General features: G+C 40.0%; 2 protein-coding genes across 5 annotated transcripts; one reads left to right on the top strand and one right to left on the bottom strand.

Annotated features, from left to right (window-relative positions):
- Positions 1–765: 765 nt before the first annotated feature.
- Positions 766–24,903, top strand: LOC5517309 (DNA excision repair protein ERCC-5). 4 transcript variants are annotated; one of them, XM_048732496.1, is made up of 17 exons: positions 766–997; positions 1,075–1,215; positions 1,800–1,975; positions 2,495–2,610; positions 2,774–2,860; positions 2,980–3,046; positions 3,702–3,836; positions 4,412–4,628; positions 4,906–6,098; positions 6,493–6,612; positions 11,817–12,030; positions 12,767–12,835; positions 13,066–13,141; positions 13,413–13,479; positions 18,381–18,505; positions 19,302–19,386; positions 19,975–24,903. In XM_048732496.1, exons 2-17 carry the CDS (start codon positions 1,128–1,130, stop codon positions 20,791–20,793), a joined length of 3,654 nt encoding a protein of 1,217 aa, XP_048588453.1. In that variant the 5' UTR covers positions 766–997; positions 1,075–1,127; the 3' UTR covers positions 20,794–24,903. The 4 variants fall into 4 exon arrangements, with proteins under 4 accessions (XP_048588453.1, XP_048588454.1, XP_032243238.2 ...); XM_048732497.1 differs by lacking the exon at positions 19,975–24,903 and adding an exon at positions 19,611–19,715 and having other exon boundaries at positions 766–1,215; XM_032387347.2 differs by lacking the exons at positions 766–997; positions 1,075–1,215; positions 1,800–1,975; positions 2,495–2,610; positions 2,980–3,046 and having other exon boundaries at positions 2,785–2,860.
- Positions 7,158–9,647, bottom strand: LOC116621525 (cytochrome P450 3A16). The gene is made up of 2 exons (XM_032387348.2): positions 9,076–9,647; positions 7,158–8,589 (listed from the first exon to the last, which is right to left on the bottom strand). Exons 1-2 carry the CDS (start codon positions 9,548–9,550, stop codon positions 7,616–7,618), a joined length of 1,449 nt encoding a protein of 482 aa, XP_032243239.2. The 5' UTR covers positions 9,551–9,647; the 3' UTR covers positions 7,158–7,615.
- Positions 24,904–25,152: the final 249 nt, after the last annotated feature.

The following is a 25,152-nucleotide window of genomic DNA, read 5'->3' as shown; positions in this document are numbered from 1 at the left end:
ATAATAGTTAAGGATTTATGCAATTCCTAAAAAGGTTGAAAAGCAAAAGAAACGAATGCAGAAAAAAAAAACGAGCTTGAGACTCGAAATGGGGTTAAAAATATTTATTCAAAATATAAACAGAAATCGAGCATCGATTTAGAGTGAGTTCGAAATATTGAAGGTTGGAGTAACAGGGAGGGAATCGAAAGGGAAATTTTTTTTCTCGAGAAAGCTGGAGGTTTGTTGGGTTCTTGGGAGATCGAAATAAACGAAGCAATTGCTTATTCAATAAGAGAATATAATCTCCTACTCTGCCCTCACCTGTATAAGTAGGAAACACATTATACTCTGGCGACTGGTATGGCTCAGGTCCAGATAACACACAAGCGAGGACAAACGCCAAATCTCGAACATCCATGTTCTTCCACTTACTTGGCCTTAAAGCTCCAGACTCCATTTGAACTTCAATCAATAAAGCGTTTAAAACGACTCAATTTGTGTCTTCTTATGTTTCGGCGCAGAGTGTAAACTCGGGCTATTATGGTTGTACATCGATCTTTCCCGCGAGTTTATATCATGACAGAAACCCGTGGGAAGCGAGCTCAGCTTTATTTATATACAGAATTTTCGGGATGATTTCTACCCATGCTAGAACGTGTTGCAGCCCTCCCTTCGCACGAGATTATCATGTGTGACCGGAAGTGCCTACGAGAGTAGGGCGTTGGGAAAACCCCGATTTACCCACTCATAACATTCCATATATGGTGGTAATGCAGGGGTCACAAACCTGCAAACCTTCGACCGATCATTAGGTTTTATTTCATTTTTTTTCGCTTTTATGTGCTTTGCTGCACTTTTTCACTTTCTAAAAACGTCATTCTCTCAAGACAATAATCCTGTCCCATTATCAAGGCTTATTTTGGTTGGAAGCGCAGATTCGAAGGGGAGCGATCCGGTCAGCGGAAGTTCATAATAGCCATGCCCGCGTGCTATAAAATGGCGGACGAGATGAACGGTGAACAGCATCCTTATGTATTTTGATGTTCTTTTGAATACTTTTACACTATTCCTACCGAAATATGCTTATTTCAGAGCTAGATAATTGATATGAAATTTCCGCGTGAACTCTGAAACGGTAATCTGATATGGGGGTCAAAGGACTGTGGCAGCTTTTGGAGCCTGTAGGAAAACCGGTCACACTGGAATCATTACAGGGCCAAGTGCTTGCTGTTGGTATCCTTTTATGCAGTTGATATTTCTATTTCTAAAGGACAATGGCGGGGGGAAGGGAGTGTTAGCTCCATGACGCCATATTTAAGTAGAACTCGACCGACCTGAAACATTATCTTTGCTATAATCGATCCAGAGATATCCTCGTTTTCTAGATGAATCGTTCTTTTTTATACTTGACTAGTCTCCTGCGCAGCCGAAGACTAGTCCTGTGGGGAGGGAAGCATGGACTACGTCTTGATCTGTTTAATTTGAGTTCAAATGCATTACATACTCTACTCCTACAATTTTTTTATTTTGATGTTTTTGTCATTGCTGCAAAATCCGAGCCCTGTTTTGGGTGAACAGTTTTTGAGGTCATGTTTTGGGCTTTTTAGTTGTATAAAATAGGAATACAGTAAATATTATTTTGAATTCGTATAATATTATATGATGTCTGCCAAACAGTGCTTTTCAAGTGCCATTTCAGTAAAGACAATGTGGTAGATAAACCTAACTTATTCACTTTTTAAAGACACATGACCAAAAGCCTATGAACTATTGACACAGAGACCATGGGGGCAACAGAAATCCTTAGCTTCACAAAGATGCCAGTATCCTGATGAACCAAGCCATAAAGGGAATGAGGGATGGATCTGGGAACCCTGTGCCTAATGCTCACCTGTTTGTATTGTTCCATCGTCTCTGTAAGCTGTTGTTCTACAGAGTCAAACCTGTGTTTGTGTTTGATGGTGGGGTCCCCGTGCTGAAGAAAAAAACTTTGGTAAGGGCTTGTGATTCAGGGGCGTAGCCAGGGGGTGGCCTAGAACCCCCCTTTTAGCAGCCAGAAATACATTAAATGTATGAGAAATTATCTAATAATACAGGAGAAAATACCTTGAAAGTCCCTTTTGGGCCCCCTCCTGTTAAAAACCCTGGCTATGCCGCTGTGAAAAGTAACGTTATCTTCCTCCAAGGGAAGAACAAGTTAGAAAATTTATTGTAAATGTTATGTGCACGGAGAATGATTATGCACGTTGTGTACTTGTCTGCAGGAAAAAAAAAACTCCTGTGGGATTTTACCTAAAAAATCATTGTCTCTTCTTGTTGTTTAATCAAAAGATCCTTTGTTCTATTTGTTCATGTCAACAGTGTTAAAAAAAATATATTAAAATCATATTTAGCATTTCTTATGGAGGGTCACTGATCCTCTTAGATTTTAACTCAGCTTATAGAGACTATACTACTCTAAAAATAACTGATTAGTATATTTGATGTACACTTTGTCTCTACTGCCTATCAGGAAGCAAGAAGAGAAAGACGTTTCAAGGCCAAACATGGCTCTAACAAAGCAGCTGAAAAGATCATTAAAAACTTTCTCAAAGGCAAAGCCATTGAAGCTGTCACTGGGAAGAAAAGGTAGGCCACTGTGTCAATTATCTGTACATCTCAAGAGTGTAAATAGCTAAGGAAAATTAGATTAATTCTCAACTGGGGAATCTGACAGGGAAGGTTGGGGAGGGGCGGGGGGTGCACAGCTACTTACATTTATTTCTAAAGATATAATTTTTATCTATTGCAGTGATTCAACTCTGAGGGGCAGTAGAAGTGCAGAGCAAGATCTGTTTGAGCTACCTCCTTTGCCAGAACATGTCACAGGGCATGGCAGGTAAGCGTTTAATGGCTTTGTTCTAAGTCAGATATGTTCATACAGTAGTTTTTTGCAGGAGAACCTCATAGCTAGTCATGTGGTGTTAAGGCTACAGTAGGCCATTTAATTTTTTCTAGCTCATCAGATGAAGAAGCTGACGACTCACCATTGCTCCAGCAATACCTTTCACAAAATAGCATGGAGGTAAAATGTATGATAACTGTTTTTATATGGTGATTACAGTAGTAATAGTGTCTATACTCCATTTGGGAAAATGTGAAATACAGTTTCAAGTGACAAATACAGTGACAAATAATGTCATCCTTTAGGGAGGGGGCAACAATGTAAGAGGGCACCTCTGAGTGCAGTGGGGCAGTACCGTATTTACCCGTGTATAAGCCACACTTTTTTCACTCCAAAATGACCTTCAAAATTCGGGTGCGTCTTATACGCAGAATACCACTTTTTATTATTTGGGTGGAACGAAGTTGAAACCAATGGTGCTTTTCAAAAGTAACACGTACAGTAAGATAAAGGACAGTCATGGCCTTATTCTTCATGGTAACACTTTGGTTTTAGTTCTATTGAATAGTTCACTAACGGCAAATTTGCTTTTAGTGACAGTTTCTTTCTTGAATTATTATAGCACGCAATGCAAGATTTACACATGTAAATATTGACTTTTATACTATTTTGAGCTCGAAATTCTGGGTGTGTCTTATACGCAGTTGAATACATTACCCTGTCGCTATATGAATCTACTAATGCATGGCTTGTAGAGAAGAATGATCCCTTTCGATAGTCTTTTGAGACACATCTTATTGCGAATGTTCTCTACATGCTAGTAATTTTATCACAGCTAGAGCTGCAAGATCCCAGCGCCATTGATGTGAACTCGGAAGACTTCAAGTCTTTGCCTGAAGAAATCCAGCATGAGCTTATTATTGAGATGAAGGAGTCACGACGATGGACTTTCCATAAAGACATGCCTGATGTAGGTGACCACAGTATTCTTATAATACAAAACTTTTTATTTTTATTGAGCAATGTGATAGCTTTACCTCTCTATCAAGAAGACCTGGGCTCGATCTCAGGTCAGGCCATTTTTTTCATAGGAGTAAATACTTGTTCCTCTTAGCTTAGCAAACCCAGGGCGTTAAAAATACACTGGAATGATTTCCACTGATATAATACGACCATTGCCAAGGTGAAAATAACAGGGAATGAACAACACACTGTACAAGATGAGTGTAAGGTATATTATCACAACAATAATAAATAATGACTGATCGAGCTCCCTTTCTACTAAACCACAGGTGTACCACCATGACGTATGGTGATTTTTATGGTGTCTGTTTAGGCACAAATAGAATGGTTTTACTTACTAAAGAATACACGGGGTAGCAATGAAATACTGAGAACAGATCTCGGTGCTTGCTAACACTATGTCAGACAGATCTACCTAGGACTCTGAGTACCAGTTCTATCTACCATCCAGTATATACTATCTAGTGCTATTGTCTTCCCAATTTCCTTCATAACCTTCGCCTTTCTGCTCCCTTTTCTCAGGAAGCGACAGATTTTTCATCTTTCCAACTTCAAGGCGTACTGCAGAGGGGCAGGCTAACACAGAAACTCGACCAGCTGCGTAAGGACATGACCATGCGCACCTCGGGCGAGGTAGCAGGTATTGCAGGCAAGGGAAGTGTTCAATCGAGCCGGATAGTGTCTGAAGACACTGGGCATTACGTCCTGGTGAAGGGACCAAAGAGCGATCATGCCCAAGGTGGGGAAATTTTACTTGTTCATACAATCTTAATACTTTTAAGTATTAAGATTAAAATCTAAATACATACATATTCGGGGTTTCATTAGTGATTTACTATGCCAATTAGTTTTAAAAACCTTTGAAGAAATCGAGTAAGGCATTTCTTTTATATTTGTTAAAAAGGATACTCGTTGGCAAAAGTGGATAAACGATCTAATTATTCAGCTCTTGGAAATAGTAGAATAACCCTCTTTTTACGTAAACATCAATACTATTAAAATATTCTTTCTTTTAGGTTCACTAATAGACAATTCGACAGAAGGCGGATTCTTTAGGGAAGAAGAAGATGATAAGATTGCTACAAACATATATCCGAAGTATCTAGAAAAGGCTTCTAAACCATCGACGGTCCCAGTACCGACCTTCGAGGTACCACATATCGAGAGCAGTGATTCCGAGGCCACTTCACCTTTTGTTGAGGTTCCCGAAGCTTCGTTTCGTTTCCAAAGCGATGGCACAACGTGTCACCAAGCTAAGGAAATGACAGAACAATATATTCCATCTGATCAGCCTTCTTGCGAAAATGATGATTTGACAGTTAATGGTGAAATAGCAAAGCGTAGAAACAGAATAGAAGCACCGTTGAAGTCTACGGATCTACGAGTTAACGTTGAGAATGTATCAACGAAGAAGGGTGAATCACAAGATAATAAACCTGTATCCATGGAAAAGGAGTCGGATTTAGATTCAATTAAACAGAGTAAGGATAGAGAAACAAATATTACCGTCACCACTGTCACTGCTTTTTTCAACGATAAGCAGAAGCCCAAAAGTAGCGCTGAAGCAGAAGATCTCTCAGTGAATATCGCAGACGGTATGGTGCAAAAGGACGGTGCTATAAACATAGAACTTAACGAATCCTCTTGCAGAAACGATGAAACCAGCAAAGATGTAGCGAGCAATGTTCTCTTCGAAAATAATGAAAACAGTTCTAAGTTGAGTAACGGAGGTTCTTATGAGGCTGAAGTATTCTCCCTTCACCTGGAGTCGAGTACAGCGAGTTCGGAGTCTAGTGATGGAGAACCAGTACCTCAGCAGCGAACAGGTGCTCGATTCGATAGGGAAGTAAATGAATTTATCACACCCGAATTTATAGACCAAAAGAGTGCAGCGAATTCAGATATCGTCGCCAGCGCTGGCAATTCTATTGTGGATGAAGCAGAGTCTGCCTTTGATAAACCTCCAGTAGCTTTTGCTGTTAGAAATCAAGAAGATGTTGCGAGCTCGAACGCTGCGCCAACCGAAATCCTAACCGAAGACTTGACTAAAACTGCAGAGATTTGTATGATTGAGTCGGATAGCGAGCCAGAAACCCATGGGTCAGCTGTTGCTGCTGAAATCTCCATTGACGCCAATAAACCAGCAAGCCGGCGTCCAAGTATCTCCAGACCAATGCCCGAACAGTCCGAGTTTGCTGGTGTGTCAAAGGTGCGTTTTTGCTTTTTGTATCGTGGCGCAGTTTGCCAACCGAGATAAATATATGATGTTGACTTGGAGCCGGGTAGTTGTTAAATTCACACGAAAACGTCCGCTGTTTTCTGGAAAACTAAGCCATTTTTATATTTACCACTACTCAAAAAAATATTATAAAAATAGATACATAATCGCTAAAGTTTTGCGCCTTCTTGAAAACGTGTGTGTATAATTCCAACACTTTTGTTTGGTAGTAGGTTTATTTGCTGTACGAGACTTTCTGGGCTGGCCGCATTTGATCCCAGGCGCCCGATTAGCCACTCGGTCCAGTCTTCCGCGGCCAAAAGCCATCTACCGCGTACAGCAGGTTGACAGCTTTGATATTCTTGATGTGTTAATGTCCCTATAGCGAGATCTTGAGGAGGTGCAGACAAACCTGAATCGAGAGCAGCGTACGCTGCAGTCGGAAAGAGCGCGACAGGCGCGTGCGTCAGCCGAGGTCTCTACGGAAATGCTGAACGAGAGCCAGGTAAGCCCGATCATTTGCCGAGGTCTGTCTTTATGAAATACTCACCGAGAGACAAATAAATGAGAGCCAGGTAAGACCGATTATTTGCCAAGGTCTGTCTTTATGAAATACTCACCGAGAGACAAATAAACGAGAGCCAGGTAAGACCGATTATTTGCCAAGGTCTGTCTTTATGAAATACTCACCGAGAGACAAATAAACGAGAGCCAGGTAAGACCGATTATTTGCCAAGGTCTGTCTTTATGAAATACTCACCGGGAGACAAATAAACGAGAGCCAGTTAAGAGCGATTATTTGCCAAGGTCTGTCTTTATGAAATACGCACCGGGAGACAAATAAACGAGAGCCAGGTAAGACCAATCATTTGCCGAGGTCTCTAAAGTGCCGAGGTCTCTAGGTGCCGACCGAAAGACATAAACAAGAGTTATTACGGGTATGTCGATGGAGTGCCAGCTAAGTCCGATCCACTGCCGAGTTATCCCTGACCGAGAGCCAGGTAACGCAAATGCGCAATGATCTTATGCGTCAGTGACTACAGAAAAACGTTTTTCTTTTAAATTTATTGTTCACTTTTCCGAAGTTAAAAGTTAAACGTGCTTAACAGATCGTTTTTTTGTGATTAGTTATATAAAAAGCCAGTAAACATCATTGCACTTAGCATTTTACCGGCAATGCAATAATAAAAGTAGGTAATTGAAAGTCAAGCAGGAAACAGGAATGTTACATTCCGGGTTAATTTTTGCGTTCCTCAGGAAGCTTATTGGCTGTGTAAGTCTTATACGTTTAAGCTGAATAGTGCCATAAAATGATTACAGGAAGCTGTTAAGCATGACGTATTGGTGATAAAGGATGTGGCCTTAAAATCTATATACAGAGAATACAGATGCCTAAAGCTACTCGAGCAGTATAACTCTCGATTAATGTCTGTTCTTCTTCGACATAAACATCAGTAATGTCCCTCTGGATTCCCCTCAATGATGGCTCTTAAATGGCCCATTTTGAATCACCTTTTACGTATCCTCAACATGATTGGCTGCGTTGGCTGCAGAAGTAACGCACCTTCGAGGTCCAGCGGTGCCGTGTCCGGCGCACGCTCCAGCTTAAACTTCTTCAAGATGGTGACCAGGCAGATCTTTAACTCAGTCAGAGCAAACCTCATCCCGATGCACTGTCGTGGCCCCATGCTAAACGGCTCGTACGAGAAGGCATGGCGCTTTAGCTTAGCTTCAGGTGTGAAGTGGTCCGGGTAGAATTCCTCTGGGTACTCCCATGCTTCTGGGTCACGGTGCAAATTCCAAGCGGCGACGCTCACGTCGACCCCCTTTGGGAAGTGTATACCTTCAATGACGCAATCTTGATCGCAGTGGCGAAGATGCATAAAGGCAGGAGGACATAGTCGCAGCACTTCGCACAAGACACGGTCAAGGTACTCATGACTGAGGCAGAAATCATACAACGACGTGTCCCCGCGGTTGTCGTGCGCCTTATCAAGCTCTTCCAGCAATCTGTCTTGGATGTCAGGGTGCGTTGCGAGGTAGTAGGCTGTGTAGGATAGTGTATTCCCTGTCGTCTCGAATCCCGCGATCAAGAAGACCGTTGCCTGTACCGCAAGCTCCTCGTCCGATAACTTGGACGCGCCATTTACAGTGCTATCATGAGCTTCAAGCATAAGCTGCAACAGGTCTCGCCGCCCCGTCGTGCCCTTAACCTGCCTTGAATGGATCATATCAAGCGCCATCCGTAGAAAGTAATCGGTATTCTGCACCGCGTTCAATTTCAAAAGAGTGCTTATTCTGTCGGCGAATGGAAACATGGAAAATGCGCGCTTCCATAGCGGGATCTTGAACACTTCTCGCCCTCGTCGGATCAGCTCATCGTCTGGGTTGGATTGCACGTCTGTCTCGTAGCCAAATGCCGACTTCATAATGACGTCGAGCGCAAAAATGGCAAAGAGTCGGTAGCAGTCGACGCTCTTGCCTGTGAGACAAGTGATAATTTTGGTATGGATCAAACGATGGTACGTGGAACAAATATTTAGTAATGGGACTAAAAAAAAAGCTATTTATAGCAAATGTCAAGAAACCAAATGTGATTCTTTAAGATCGAATGTGAGATCGGGAAAGAGTTCGCAAATTTCTTTTTTAACTTCATTTTTGAAAAGCACAAAGGAGATTGCATTTTTGGAAATGGCGGCTTTGTCTGTTTTGTTGTTTGACCCTTATAGAGATTAAAACGCAATTTGAATCCTTTGTGAATTAATTAATCCTTTTGGGTCAAATGAACCGTAACTAAACACTATCTTACGTAAGTGCCAGTAAGTGTTTTTATTTTAAATTGCCAAAAAAAAACCCACAAAGCATTTTCGATATTCACGAAAATAACTTTACAATCATGGTAATTATAAGTTTTGAAACTTTAAAAATAAGTGTACTTGTAAAAGGTGACCTGCATGTTCACACTTACCTTTAGAAGCGTGTTTCTCGATGATATCACTCAAAATATTTGACGAGCTTTCTATGATAGGGACCAGCTGCTTCAGTTTTGATGAGCTAAAGGTCGGTGTTAGAATCGTGCGAATACGCTTCCATGTCGCACCGCGCACAACAAACATATTCTTATCCATTGGTGGAGCAGATTTCACAAACAATGGCCGATCAGGGAACTTGTCCGATTGCTTCACGAGAATTTGCCTTGCAATCTCCGGATCATTCACGATGATTGTTGGAGTTCGACCAATGCAGAATTTATAAACACGACCGTAGCGTTTGTAAAACTTGTGGATCGTCTTATGTAATGTTCCATTCTTGATGATGTCTGGGATGTTACCTATGAACGGGTATGGTTCAGGGCCTTGCAGATGAGAAACGAGGGAATAATTGCACATCCCGTACCAATAGACCAGCGCTAGCACTATTGCTATTACTACAAGCCACATCATAGTTGGGCAGGTAGTGTGGCGGAGTGTCGTATGATAACCTAGTGTTGTTCAGGTCCTAGAGAAGACGTTACGTAAGTGTCTGCTTAGTCGCATAAATAGATAGTTATATGTTTTGTTGTCACGCATTCCGATTGCACACAGGAATCCCTTATGACCAGGAGTAACAATGTGATGTCCAGTTATTCTGCATTTTTAAGATATCCAAAAATTGTTTTGTGCTTTATCTCAAAATAAAACCTTTTTATTATTATTATTATTATTATTATTATTATTATTATTATTATTATTATTATTATTATTATTATTATTATTATTATTATTATTATTATTATTATTATTATTATTATTATTATTATTATTATTATTTTAGGATGGATTGCGTTTTAGATTGACCTCATTGTTTATATATCATCTTTATTAGTGGTAGTCATAAAATGCAACTGTTTTTTTCTGTCTTCTCGCGATTTTCACAATGCAATTCCCAAGAACCCTTGTTCTTCTTGAAACTTCTTGTTTTAGTGTACTCATTGCGACCTTACACAGGCCTTTTTCTTAAACGAAGTATCTAACCTACTTTCCTACGTCATTGCAATGCCTAGTTACCAGAATCCTTCTGTATAATTTAAAACTGTGTCATGGCTGCCATCTTGCATTTGAGATTCCAGCCCTAGATCCATGTTATTTGTGCAGTTGAAGGCCCGATTCGCGATTTAATAACTGTATATTTTACCATAGCCTCAATTAATAAGCGGTAAATACCGCTTATTCTGAATAAATACACATCACAAAGCAATGAGAGCTTATTGTGACCTTTATTCTAGGATATAAGACAATTATAGGACAATTACAGGAGGTGATCAATCGTGAAAATATTCGAGCTAGTTACTGGGATTGACTGGAGACTGACTGAGAGGTTGGTAAGTCTGTGGTCGATTCATCTACTTATACATTACATCGGACACTTGACCGGCTACACATAAGATGAATTTTGTTTTCTTTCTTGATCTCTCTTAAATGTCATTATTTTAACCATGTCGATTTCAATAAAGTACAGCATATGTGTAACTTAAATTGAGACAAGTACCATCAGAATATCGAGTTTTTAATAAGCGTCAAAATTCTTGTACTAGAAGGTAAACATGTCAGTAGTCATGTTAGTGTGTAAGTCTATGAAAATTATTTGGTACTTCCTTTAGATAAGTTTTATTATTTCCCTAAAATACCTTTATCCCTCATTGAATGTCATTTTATTTTTATGGAACATTTTCAATAAAATCTAGAGATTTGTAATATTTTGTAGTGTTGTTGATCTTGAAAATATGTTTATGCTCTAATTTCAATCAAGTCTGGATATTCTATAGCCCTCTCATTTGACCACAAAATAAATAAATGTTGTTAACTTTTAACTTACATAAATAAAATAATACATTTAAATAAAATGATATTGTTAATACCATAGGACTCACTTTGGGTGTTAAAATAAATTTACCCCTAAGTGATAGCACATTGAGGGAAGTAAACCAAAGAAATGTTTAAGAAATAACTATTTTAAAACACATTTTCAGCATTCCATAATCTTATATCGGTGCTAACTCTGGTGTATTTGAAGATAGGACAATCAGCCCTGTCTAGTTTCATGGAGTCCACGTCGAGTCTTGAAGAGATGATGCTCTTACCTTTCTTGCCCCAGTGTTGTGATATTGCATTTACAATAAAAACAAGATTATATATACATTTTTATTATATCCTAAGTAGGCAGTAAAATCTTTGTCATACATGTCACACAAACAAGTTGCATATCTCAGGTATCCCAGTCAACCCTGCGCGCAGGGTGTAGCTATTTAAAAACAATTAGAAGCGGTCAGCCTTGCCATTTGCATGTCATTTTCCATTTGCATTGGCAGCTGTTTTTTTTTAAATATGTTTACAAACTTCGACATTAGGGAAATGTGCTCGCGTTGTTTTGTGGTGTTGGTATGCTTTCGCTTTTGAGTGCGCTTAGCCCTCGCATTCGTTCTTGATTTTCGAAAGGCCAAAACATGTATTGATTACACAACTGCTTATGAGCAATCCGGCCCTCCGTGGAACATGCCTAGAAACGAGGCTTCTCGATGATCAAGTGCTTTCTTTCTGCAAAGAAAGTCACCCCACTCTTTTGGAAAGCGAAGGCAAGGTACACCGTGTCTAGTAGTCTGTTTATTCACCCAAAAACATCTCAATGTACTGTCTGAGAAAAATGACCTCATTCTGCACTTGCGATTTCCAGGAGCTCTTACGCCTGTTTGGTGTTCCCTTCCTGGTTAGTCCCATGGAGGCCGAGGCTCAGTGCGCGTTCCTGGACATGACTGGACAGACAGATGGTACCATCACTGACGACAGCGATGTGTTTCTCTTTGGTGGAAGAAGGGTGTACAAGAATATCTTCAACCAGAACAAGCACGCAGAGTGTTACACTTGCGAAGATATAGACAAGGGACTAGGTATGAAAAGAGCGGAAGGGTGTTACCCTGGTTCCAGAGCCTCGTGCGTCTCTCTATTTAGTGGCCAGCGAAGTTGAGTATTTTCAACCTCGCTGGCCACTGAATAGAGAGACGCTCGAGGCTCTGGGACCAGGGTAGAAGGGTGTTGGCATGGACAAGAATCTAGTTATGAATGGGATCTAGAGTAATGAGAAGAGAAGGAGGGTTGAGAATGGATGTTCAAGAATATCTTCAACCAGAACTATGCGATAGCATAGACAGGGGCGTAGGTATGAAAAGAAGGTGTTTGAATTAAGAGATAATGGGGTATGGAATCACAGACAAAGTGGGGGTAGAATTCCTTTAGTGTAACTATGACAACATTCATAGATGTCAAAACAACAATACATATTTTCGTGGTAAGCACCTTGTACTCGCTGTTCGAGTGCGATTGCGAGTCGTAGCGTCCACGTACATAAACCGGAGTCCTGCCGACAGCTTTGCACTAAGTGACATGCAAGCTGTGCGATTGGCTCCGATATTATCACTATGAGAGCCGACGTTTTTACGACATATGTCCGGCACTCGTGTCAACACGAAATTCAAACGCATCGTACACGAACACGGCACACTCATTTTGAACAAAACCGACGTCATTATGAACCGGATCAACAAAAGACTAGGCCGACATTATTAGAACAACAAACGGTACAACGTAATTTAGGTACCTGACCATTGTTCGGCGTTTGTCTTGTAGCGTTGAGTCGCAGTAAGATGATCAAGCTTGCATTTGTCACCGGAAGCGATTACACCGAAGGGATCCAAGGTAAAACTTCTATACACGTCTTGTCCCTTGTTCTTTCTCATCGCTTGTGACGCTTTTGTCACCGGAAGCGATTACACCGAAGGGATCCAAGGTAAAACTTCTATACACGTCTTGCCCCTTGTTCTTTCTCATCACTTGTGACGCATTATTTTTCTTCTTCTTCCCCGTATGAATGATCAGATTGTAATGGTGATGATGTTGATGATTGTGTGTCTTTTTTGTGACTCAAGGCCTAGGGGCGGTTAGCGCAATGGAGGTTCTTCATGAATTCAGCCAAGATGGATTTGCTGCACTCAAGGAACTAAGGTAAACAATGCTTTTAATGCAAATTTACTCTTCTTTTTTCGTGAATAAGTTCATACCTCTACTGTATATTTGTGGATGAATTTATGCGAAATTAAAAAAATGGTTTTGTGGAAGATCTTTTCATTTAAAACCGAACATTTCAACAAAAGTTATCTGTTCCTTAAAACGTTAAAACATCTTGCTCCTTTACCGTTTTAGTGACAGTACCGTTATTCAGTTACTTTCTTGCCTATTTCTACCTCCATGTTTGACTGTAAATAATGAATTATAGGAAATGGTATGATGAGGCGTTGGACAATGGTGTCACCAAGCACGAGACCAAAATAAAAACAAAGCTGGTGAGTTTTCCCTCTAAGCGGAAGCACAGGTAGGAAATTAGGATGGAACCCCTATAACGCGAACTTCGTGTAACTCTGATTTCCCCAAATACTTAAGAGTGTATCCAGGAGTGGACCAGGCAAGGGTGATACATGCCATCTCACCGATTTCAATGAAACTTGGTCAGATTGAAGTATCCACCCAACAACTCAAACTGCCGAAGTGGTTCAGATTTTGGAATAATCCGGGGGGAGTTATGACCACCCCCCTGGTTTTTGGCCATAAATTCGGGAAAATCGCCTGAAATAAGTATGAAATGTTGACCCCACTCCTGGTCACGGATTACAAGGGAATTCCATAATGTTTTATGTGAGTAAAGATCCATCCTTTCTTGATTCACAACCAAGGTTTCAAATCATTTGGAGAGACAGGTGCCAATCAAGGGCTACACGTGTCTACCATGTCACGCATGGTTTCGCTGGTCGGGCAAAATAGCTCCATTTCAGTGTCACATATCTCCAATGCGCAACTTTCTTTTCACAAACTGTTTTTACCATCACTCAAAGTTATCTTTAAACTTAACAAATCCGTAATAAAATTCTCGGGACTTGATATTTTTTGCAAACAGTAATTATTTTAATCATCCTACTACTCACTGATGATGGTATGTAGAAAATTTCGAATTTCTTATAAAAAAAAGCGGTTGTGATTCTTTGGCAACAATTCGCAGCTTATATGTTTGACAATTATACGTTAAGAATAAGTTAAGAACTGGGTTGCCATGGTTACAACAATAATGGGGGAATGTCAAATCCCATTTTGTTCTACATAAGCAAAACATCTGATATATCAGTTACCAGGGATCAAATTGTTTACTTAAAAGTTGTTCACGACCTTATTCTTCTATTAATATAATAACGGCAATAACTACCTTAACCTTCGGTTCGGACGTACACGCCAACGCATATCTCCACATCTACATATATTAGGGCGCTGCAGGGGGTCGTGACATTATCAAGAATGGACAAGAAAAAGGCTGGCGCCATCTTTGATTTGTCAGTAAACTGAATTTCCTAAAAAAGCTAGAAAAAGGGACAAGGTATGCTAACAATGCCATTCCAGTTGGGAATTTTAGACAAAAATCAGTAATATAGCTGCGCCATGTAACTCATGACGTTATAACTCATTTCAATAGCAGCCTGACACTACACAAAGTGAATAAACTACTAAAACAGCAAGGAGTGAATGTCTTAGAGACAGTACATAGCTGTGTATCTTTAAAGCTCTAGCTCTCTCTGGATCTCGAGTCTTGTCTGCATTTGTTCAGCGTCTTGAACAAAGTCCTCTTTGTCCTGGTCGGGACTCAGATTTGCCTGATTAATGGCCAGTCGCCCACTCCTATAAAGAACGGACAATCGGCTGAAATATCGAGCAATCTGATCTGCGGAAAGCTCCCTTCCTTTTTGAACAGTTTATTGCTGCTTGCATCATGAGCTGATTGCATCTTTGCACAGACATCTATAGCAGTCGCTATAGAATCTTGTTGCCTTATGGGTTGTCTTGAGCGCCCAACCAGCTTGGCGTACAGGGCTGCTAGACGTAGATGGTGCAATCTTGGCGACGTTTCCACTTGGCACTACCCTATGCAAGTAGCTACCAGTTATCTCCCTTGTCGTTTTATGCCCACTTCTTCTTTATAGTGTGTCGTAAGTAGACTCTCTTTTTTGTCGTATCAGATGCTTTCCTGTGTCCAGGTGGTTTTGAAGACTCTCAAAAGACGGGTATGTCTTTATACATCCATCTTCTGGACAGGAGAGTAGGGAGTGGTTGGTCTTGACGAGGTTGCCTGTGGACTGTTGATCTTAGAATGCCAGTTTGTTGCAGTCTACCAAATGGCAGACAGACAATTAGACGTGTTGCACCCTGGGTTGGCCCGAACCGTCTTAGCTGCTCTGGCGTAAAACGTTTACCAGGCCCTACATTGTAGGCTTTCCAAGCTCGGAGATCTCTAGACTCAAAGCAGAAGTTGATAAGAGCCTGGATATTTTATGGGCTTTCATGGTTTGGCTGTCCTCGTTGACCTTAGCAACCGCTGCCAGGCATCCTTTTATTCCACCATACGACTCCATTGCAACCTTCACGCCTTTGCACATTTTATGTCGTTCCCTTCGTTGATGAACCTTCGAATGTGGCTCTTGACTGTAGCGGTGCGCTTGTCGCATACATGCTTTCCCGCCTGTGGGTCACTAAAATCATACCTGGCTACGTTTATGCCTGCACGCTTCCCAATGGAGGGCAGGGACAGGACAAGGTAGGCAGAATGATAACAGCCCGAGGAACGCTTTGGTGAGGTGTGGTTTGGCAGCTTCAAGGGTTTCAAGGGTGTGCTTTATTCTTGAAGCAACCGCAAACTAGTTTTGTGTACATTCCTCAAATGCACGTATGTACGTTGTGGTATGAAACAGAAGAGTAAAAATAATACATACTTTAGTCACACTGTAATTTATGGACAGAACATTTTGTTTACAGCTGGTTTCTGTCATGTTTCTCTTTGTGGTGTGCTGTGCGTGTAATATGCCCCCCCCCCCCCCCCATATAACGACAGGCTACATACGATCATAACAACCAAATGAGATTTATGTACAACGGGCTCTGAGAATTCCTTCGTTAATGCGGCGTTGTCATGGTAGCAAGGTAAAATGTTACACGAACATAAAGAGTTGAGTTTTCTATGAGTAACTAATCAACGAGGGGCGTAGCGCCGTGTTGACTATTTTGCTCGTAGAATACTACTCGTAGTATACTCCCCTAGCTTTTCAAAGCATCCTTTTTCTACCAATACTTTTGTTCGAAAGCTTGTGTTTTTGCTGCTCACCATCTATCAACAAGTAGAAAGTAAGTCAAAATCTAGTTTGCTTTAACTACGTATATATTACCTCAATAGCATCCATACTCTTGGTAATCGCTACGGTCACATGCTATGATTTGCCTTTTTTTAACATACCAGTCTCAGGCGCGTACACAGGGGGGTGCGCAGGGTGCGCGCGCACCCCCCTTGGCGGCCAAATGTGGGTCATTTCTTATTAAGGTATCTTCAAACGCTAGGCTTTTTCCTTGTTACCTATGGCCGCGCACCCACCCCTCAGCCAATCCTGGGTAGGCGCCTGAGTCTCGCTATGTTTCTCTGAACTGGCAGGTACAAATTTTATGGCCCAATTCATTATCAGGAGAACCTGGTTTGCGGTTAGGTTGTTAATGATATCGCTCTTTGCTACATCCTGTGTATAGGATAACTTAGTCAATCAAACCAAACAATCAAAACAAGACAAACCGCCCCCAAAAGCTTGTGTCTGACTACGCGCTATTCCCCAACGAGACAAGGATTTTGGATTCGCAGAGGTCGCGCAACAACGAATTTGGCTGTAAAAAAAAAAAAAAAAATGAAAATACTGCGAATGCGCGCGGCTGTGCACCATTTGTGACTGAATGTCTACCAAAGTCAACAAGACTTTGGTAGACATTCAGTCACAAATCATTCACACAATCAATCACACTGATCATTGAGTGACAATGCTGTCACGCAATGATCAGTGAATTGTTCTTGTGTTGACCCCTGGTGTTGACTCACCTAGTACTTATTGTTTATAAAGAAAGCTGCTTTTTGAAATTATTATAAGCCATACATTTGATTATGTACTACGAGAAACTTGTATTTCAGAAACAAGATGTTTAACAAAAAGATGGTGCACCGATTTACCGATGTGCACTACACTAATTTATCGATTTTGCACAAAGAAGATATTTAGGTCCAGTCGTTGAAAAGCGCAAGAAGGATGTATTAGATAGCAAGACAAGATGATGTTGAGCTTGTAAGTAAATAGTTCAGTAGCCTTGAACGAAAAAACCGGCACTACTGGCACAAATGCGCTTTTTACTAAAATGTCGATTTGAAACTGACATTGTTGCAGTAACGTACATAATTTGTGACGGATATTTATTCGGATATTACCTTCAGTCAACACAGAACTTCATAACTTATATCTTCTATCATTTTAAAACATATAGGCTACTAATTGTAGCCCAAGAATCATTACTGCAATATTTTTTAATGTGAAATTTGATTTTTTTATGTACCAGAATCAATAAGTAGTAAGGTGATTAGAATAATTTTTGTCGGAAAAAATACCAAGTCCAGAGAATTTTATTACGGATTTGTTAGGTTTGAAGATGAGTTTGAGTAATGGTACAAACAATTTGTGAAAAGAAAGTTGCGCATCGGAGATATTTGACACTGAAATTGAGCTATTTTGCCCGATCAGTGAAATCATGCGTGACATGGTAGACACGTGTAGCCCTTGATTGGCACCTGTCACTCCAAATGATTTGAAACCTTGGTTGTGAATCAAGAAAGGATGGATCTTTACTCACATAAAACATCATGGAATTCCCTTGTAATCCGTGATCAGGAGTGGAGTCAACATTTCATGCTTATTTCAGGCGATTTTCCCGAATTGATGGCCAAAAACCAGGGGGGTGGTCATAACTCCCCCGGATTATTCCAAAATCTGAACCACTTCGGCAGTTTGAGTTGTTGGGTGGATACTTCAATCTGACCAAGTTTCATTGAAATCGGTGAGATGGCATGTATCACCCCTGCCTGGTACACTCCTGGATGCACTCTTAAATTCCCCTTTAACTCGGGTTGATTCTCGTCCCCTTATTGAACTACCTCCGATTCGGCTTGATACCCTCGACTCGCTAGACGGTTTATTCCCTAAACTGAAAACTCTCCTTATTAGAAAATATACTTATCCATGCATTATGTTATACCCCAACGATTAGGATATTATTATTATTATTATTTTTAGTACTATACCTCAGAAAATAAAACCACATTGAATTTGCATTACCCTTTTCACAGCGAACTGTGGCGCTGCCCACAGGGTTCCCATCTCGTGAAGTTTATGATGCCTATACGGACCCTGTTGTAGATGAATCACGTGATCGTTTCGAGTGGGCGCGACCTGACTTGCATGAGATCAGAATATATCCTTTATCATACGCGGGTAATACAAGGTGTGGAGATTTTTGTAACCATCCTGCTTTTTTATTCGTTTTGTATTGAACACCTAAAAGATATTCCTGGAAATCATTGTACTGTGGTGCTGATCCTGTAAATAGGCGACTTTAAACAGATCATGTGACAAACTCACGCATGCTCTTGTTGTTATTTTACCGTATTTTAACAGTAAAGTAACAACAACAAAAAGCAACTGATTCAGTGCAGCGCTTACAATTTAGCCACAAAGTCTACCAGAAAATGTTATTTAATACCATTGAGATATTGGATCTGTTGTCGCTCTGGTGACGAGCGCAGCCACTTCTATGTTTATTTTGGCTTGAGTTTGCCGAAACTCACTTATTGTAATTCGCTTATTCTTCTGTTTACCTCTACCGTGCTTTTTGGTTGATCAAACCTACTGCAGCAGAGGCCTTATTTCTCCATGTGTTTCGCTTGGCTATCCACCCTCGAGGATAATAAATATCTTGAAACATAAAATATATTGGAAGTTAACCGCTTGACACTTGGAGTGGTCTCATTGTGACCATGGTGACATAAAGGTTGGTTCTCATTTGGACGTAAGCGCAAGTGAAACGCACGTAATTTTCCGCCACCACTAGAACGCAAGCGCAAGAAAACGCAACTGCTTGATTTTTTTTCTTGCGCTTGTGTTTGACCGATTCTCACTTGTGTTGCGCTTCCGTTTGCGCTTACGCTTGCGCTTGCGTCCTAGTGAAAACCAGCCTTAAGAGAGATATGATATTCCTTGACTATGAAAACGTTTGCGTCGGATAAGCTCGGATGGACATCAAAGCGCACAGATGAACTTATGCTTCCTGTCATGAAAGAACTCAACAAAAACGAGGTAATCATCTTAATACCTGTCCAAACCTCGCCTGATCCCTCAGTAATTGACCCAGAATTTCTCGATAGCGGGAAAACTCCTATTTATTTCTATATTTCTTTCAGAATTTTGGTTCGAATGGGGGGGGGGGGGGGGGGGGGGAACTCTGTGGATTCGCCAGTAAGAACGCAAACCAGTTATTGCTTGGCCACATTTATCTCATTTATTGACCTTTTCAATGGTAGGCGTTAGTTTACCTGAAAGGTAAGACTCTCCTTCATGTAAATTGGAAGAGTTATTAGAATTGTTCACCATTAGGAATGGGAGCCGTTAATGTGAGTGAGGAGATCGAAAAATAATCAAAAATAGGTATCAACTTAAAATAGAGTTTAAGTGATTTTATACAAACCCTAAAAGACACTTGTTCGTACGCGTTTTTATGAGTCTCTACCTCCTGAGCCAGAGTGGCGACACAATAAAGCACGAAAATTGACTAATTCTTTCATTCATGTCATCTTATACACTTAATAATCTCTCAAGAACAAAGAGAGGGATCTCAGTTCTTAAGGTTTTCTCTGTTATCACATTTAATATATTTACCTTTTCCAGTCACAGACAACCATGGAGAAGTTTTTCCAAGTCAAATTTCAGGAGACGAGGAAAAAACACAGTAAGCGCGTGCGCAGAGTGATAAACCGCATGCGATACGACTCAAGTAGTAGCGGGCTCAGTAGCGAGGACGAGGCTGGCCGCGCGCGACCTGGGACTTCAAGCGGAAAGGCTGTGCAATCTACTTCCGGTAAGCAGCAGAAACACACAGAACAACGCCCTCTTGATAAGGCACGTGATAAGGGCCCTTCTGGCTCTAAACAAAGAAAACATCAACGGGTTACATGTACTACGGTGGAACTACAAGATATCTCGAAACGTGATACAAATACAGATGATGTTAGACCCCGAAAGCGCGCGAAAACGAGTGAGTCCATCAGAGGACGACGGGAACCCTGTGGAACGAGATCTCCCGAGGAATATGTAACTGTTTCGGGCATATCCCCAAAAAGTGTCTCAGACCCGTGTCTATTTCATATGGACAGCGAAGAAGATGAGGATATCGTATCAGTCCTGGAACGTTCGACCTCAAACTTAGGGCATGGTAATTCTTTCACTGGTAAAATATCAAAAAACTATAGCTCTAGACCCCAGAATAGAGATGATAACATAAAAACAAGTGCTTTGACAAACAGCCAGACTACAGAACAAAATCAATCAGAGACAAAGGACTCGACAACTTCAGATAGCGAATCAGAAGAAGAGGAGAAAGTATTACCAGTAGCGAGTAGTGTGAAGGTCAGGGGGAGGGAGACAGGGAGAGGGAGCGGAAGGGGGCGTGCACGCGGGCGGCGTGGGCGTGGCTCAAGGGGTAGGTAGAACTTTCCGAATGAAAAGGAAGAAGGTTAAAATAGGCTTTCTAGCCCTCGTAGTTGCCAGAAATTCATGCCCAAAAAAATTATTATTTATTAAAAAAGGATATACACAAGTCTGAACCCGCTGGAGAATGACGTTCAAAATAATAATAAAATTATCCTACAGTTACTACCTACAATTAACCCTACCCATTTTCGCTATTTGTCTGATACATGCATATTCTTCTTCTCCTCCGTACTTGTTTTCTTTATGTATTTGTACATATCTGATACATGTATTTGATCCTTTTTTTTCGGGTTAGGTATAAGTAGGCAAATGGTAGGCATTAGTTTACCTGAAAGGTAAACCTCTCCTTAATGTGAATTGGAAGAGTTATTAGAATTGTTCCCCATTAGGAATGGCAGCCGTTAATGTGCGTGAGGAGATAAAAAAAATAATCAAAAATAGGTATCAACTCAAAATAGGGAGTAAGTAATCTGATACAAACACGAAAAGACACTTTGTTCTTACGCGTTTTTGAGAGTCTGACCGTATCTCTTTACCTCCTGAGCCAGAGTGGCGACAAATAAAGCACGAAATTCTTTCATTTATTTCATCTTTTACCCTTAATAATCTCCAAAGGACAAAGAGAAGTGGTCTCAGATCTCAAGGTTTTATCTGTAATCACATTTAAATCATTTTTTTACATATCCTCAATATTATTCACTTTTACACGGTTTTCTATCCCCCTAGATCAGATCAGTAAACTACCCCTAAAAATTGCGCATGAAAGCTGTGTATTAATTGGAAAGGAAATAGTCTAGAGCAATACACGGATTAAATGAGATAGAGTGTCTTGGTGCGTTCTCAATGCCCTCCAGCTGATATCTCTATTGCGGCATACTCTGTTTTAATATTCATTCCTTAAAAAAAAAAAAATAGTTGTCATATAATGAAATGAATAGTAATGGTTAAACTATTTTCATGCGCTAAGAATGAAATAATTTATTTACATGTACTACTATCACCTTAATCAAGCAATCACTCACTCGTAGATGGTTTATTCTAACTACCAGCCCGTTGTATTTTCGAATATAAAAAGAACGCTGTGGCAAATGGATATTCTTTAACCCCGAAGCACATTAATCACAACGAAGAAGAGGTTTTTAATGCTACAAATGCAGTAGCCAAGGGCATGCTAAGAGATAAAGTAAAAGGCTTATAAGAAAATCCTCAAATGCCAAGTGACAGAAAGACATCTCGCTATCTTAGCCCCTCCCAGGGATATCAAATGTAATCATAGGAAATAGAAATAGTATTGTCCAGTTTGATAACAGTAACTCCTAAAAAAACTAATGATTAACTTCTAGTCGGTATTATGGGCGTCTGTTTCATTGTTTATTAAATAGAAAGCATCTTTAGGGAGTGTTCATTAAATACACTGAGGAGGGGGAAGATTTTTACTCAAGACAACTTAAAATTTCAGAGCCCCCCTTTCATTGTATATATTTTTTTCGGTGCCCCCCCCCCCCCTTATAGAACCCCAAAGTTTTTAGAGCCCCACCCCCGACCTCAATAAACAAAAATGTCTTTCAATCTGGAAAATGGATACTGAGAAGCTGCCATCTTTGTCCGAGTCGATGATCCAGTCAAGTTCATCATTATTTTAGAGGCTGTTATTCACAACTATCAGTATCGACCTTCATAATTTAATGTTTTGTTTTGCGTGGATGCATTTTTGTTTTTGTCAAGAATATTTTTCTGTATAAAAAGGGACAATGTTCAACGTATATAAATATTAAAGCTGAAAAGTATTGCTTAAAAAATTCAGACCCCCCCCCTTATAGGACCTTTTGGTGGTTAAAATTTTTCGTCGTATAGGTTAACATAGGCCTTAGGCTAGATTTCTTTTTTGTGATAAATTGAAGCTTGCCAATCATATCGGCAAACATAATGATGATACTCACTTGGTTTCAGTGAGACAAAGAACGTAAAGATGTATGTTTTCATGCACCCCCAAGCGATATTTTCAATCGATATATTCTACAAGCCTTTACTTGTGGTTTGGTTTCATATTAGGGATGTGATGTCGATGAACCTTAGCTTAGCTGTAGCTTAGTTGGTCATTGAACTTATTGCTGAGCGTTAATCTTTTGCATGATGAGAGATGTTGCTTTTTGAGTGAGGCGATGTTTGAAAAACAATTAAATGTTTTTTTTTTTTTTTCAAAAATCACTTTAATTTCAAATCCCCATGCTAAAAAGCAAATCTCGAAACATAAATCATGGTAAGAGCAGAACTTTTTATGTCGTTCGTTCCTTTGCCGCAAGAAAATGACTGTTCACAAAAGTCAAATATTTCATCTTACAAAAAAAGCGCTTTTTAAAATAGTTTAGAAACCATTCACTTTTTGTATTCAATTAACTTAACACATGCAACTCATCGAGCTAAAGCCAAAATACGAGCAATTCTTCTCCGCTTTACTTATTTTTTATTCCACACTATAATTTAAGGGCGGCTGCTAAGCAGACACAAATTTTAATATGAAAATTGTATTAGCTTTCTTTTCTCTTTATAACATTCACCAATGGACGTAAGGTTTTTTGCAGTCTTCACAAAAATAGTTAATGTTTTTATTTCGCATAATTTCTACAAAGAAGACCACATGGCGGTTGGAAAATTATTCAACGAACGATCTGGAACGTGATTGAATATTGGCAAATGAGCTTTTGATTGCAGACAAAAGCAACCACCTACTTCGTTCATCAAAATATCTTTTCTTTCTGATCATGTCAGTGCTTCAATTTAACATTATTTCTAATAAAGACACCAATTTGAAATGTTATTAATACCAGTTGGGTACCTGGATTCCTGAAGGCCATGCTCTGGTTAACTATTGTTCTACTTTTATTATGACGTTCCTGTTATGCGCTAAGAGAGATAGGAGCAACTTCCCTTTAATAGAACAAAAGGAAAGGAAGAAAGAACCTTGTGTTATGTTGTGTCTTCCTCGTGATTGGTTGGTTTAAAAGTAAACACTTGGGGCGATTGAATATTCATCGTCGCGAATATGCTAATGAAATGTCTTATTATTGAGGATTTTACTTTTGTGATCAGTAAAGGAGTACGTCTAGGATCGAAACATGCTGTCTTACATACAGAGAGCCCAACGAAGACGACGATACGAAAGGTCTTCTTCTTACGATGACACAGGTCCCGATTCAACAACCCCACCGCCAACTCCTGAATCGCCAAAAGTCGAAGGCTTTCGCTTCTCGTCTTCCACCAAAAGGAACAATCAAAATGAATGTGGCAATTCTAAGTTGAAAGGATTTATGAATCGACGTCAGCTCAGTGAACCGTCGGGTCTGAAAGAGCAAAATTCAGAAAAAGTAGGAGCGGCGAAACCATTGTTAAAACCTGCGATTCAGACGACCGCTGAAGACGCCACGGAGACTACTAAACTTCAAGACGTGAATAACTGATATTTGTAATGAAGCGTGGGGGAGAGCAATCATATAGATATGTGTTTTTATTTTGAATAAGAAATGGATGAACTTGGAATTGTATAAATGACTCCGTAATTCTTTCAAGGATTCTTCAACGAAATGAAGAAGAAATTTTAACCATGCAAAAATCATCAAGATAAAGGGCTGCACGAAACACCTTGAAAGGCGAACGATTAAGCCTTTTTGTCTTCCGAGTTTGACTTCTATAGATATATCTACTAAGATTTAGGAAGACTGCAGTTGCCTTTTAGCCGACGGGGGCGTGCATTTCTGTCATATATTAGGATATATAGTATATTTTTCAATACCTGAGGCAAACAAATTGTTGATCAATAATCTATTGAATATTATCATCCACGTCTCCTTCTGATTTTACTGTCGAGAGCTGAAAAAGAACTATTTAGTTCATTCAAAAATTAAACAAAGTATTATAAAATAGAGAAAACAAAAAAGAATTTGGTTACTTATTAAGTAAATGTATCACTGTTTCCTTCTTATGTAAATTCGTTAATGGCGATAGACATCAACTTGAGCTGAATTGCGATAAAGAGTTTCGTAAATAAGCATTGTCGGGGAAGGTATCTTTCTCCCAGTGCATATCGTTAAAAAAATAACTGAAAACATGCATCAATCTACTCTTTCTTTTTACGTTGAGGGGGTTTGAGCGATAATCAAAATTAGCTAATGCTACTGCGAATGAACCTTTTCCGTGAACCACATTCATTTAGAGTATCCTTTTGGTTTAATGTACGATATTGAATTCACTGGGGATGATTTATCATTACCGATGCCTCAGTTCTCTGCTTAGGTAAGTTTAGAAGTGATAGATAATCGTTGTTGCAGACCGGACAGTAGCGGATCTAGGGGGAGGGTT

The sequence above is a fragment of the Nematostella vectensis genome, chromosome 9 (assembly GCF_932526225.1).
Source record: "Nematostella vectensis chromosome 9, jaNemVect1.1, whole genome shotgun sequence".
NCBI lineage: Eukaryota > Metazoa > Cnidaria > Anthozoa > Actiniaria > Edwardsiidae > Nematostella > Nematostella vectensis.
This window is presented reverse-complemented; position numbering and strand designations above follow the sequence as displayed.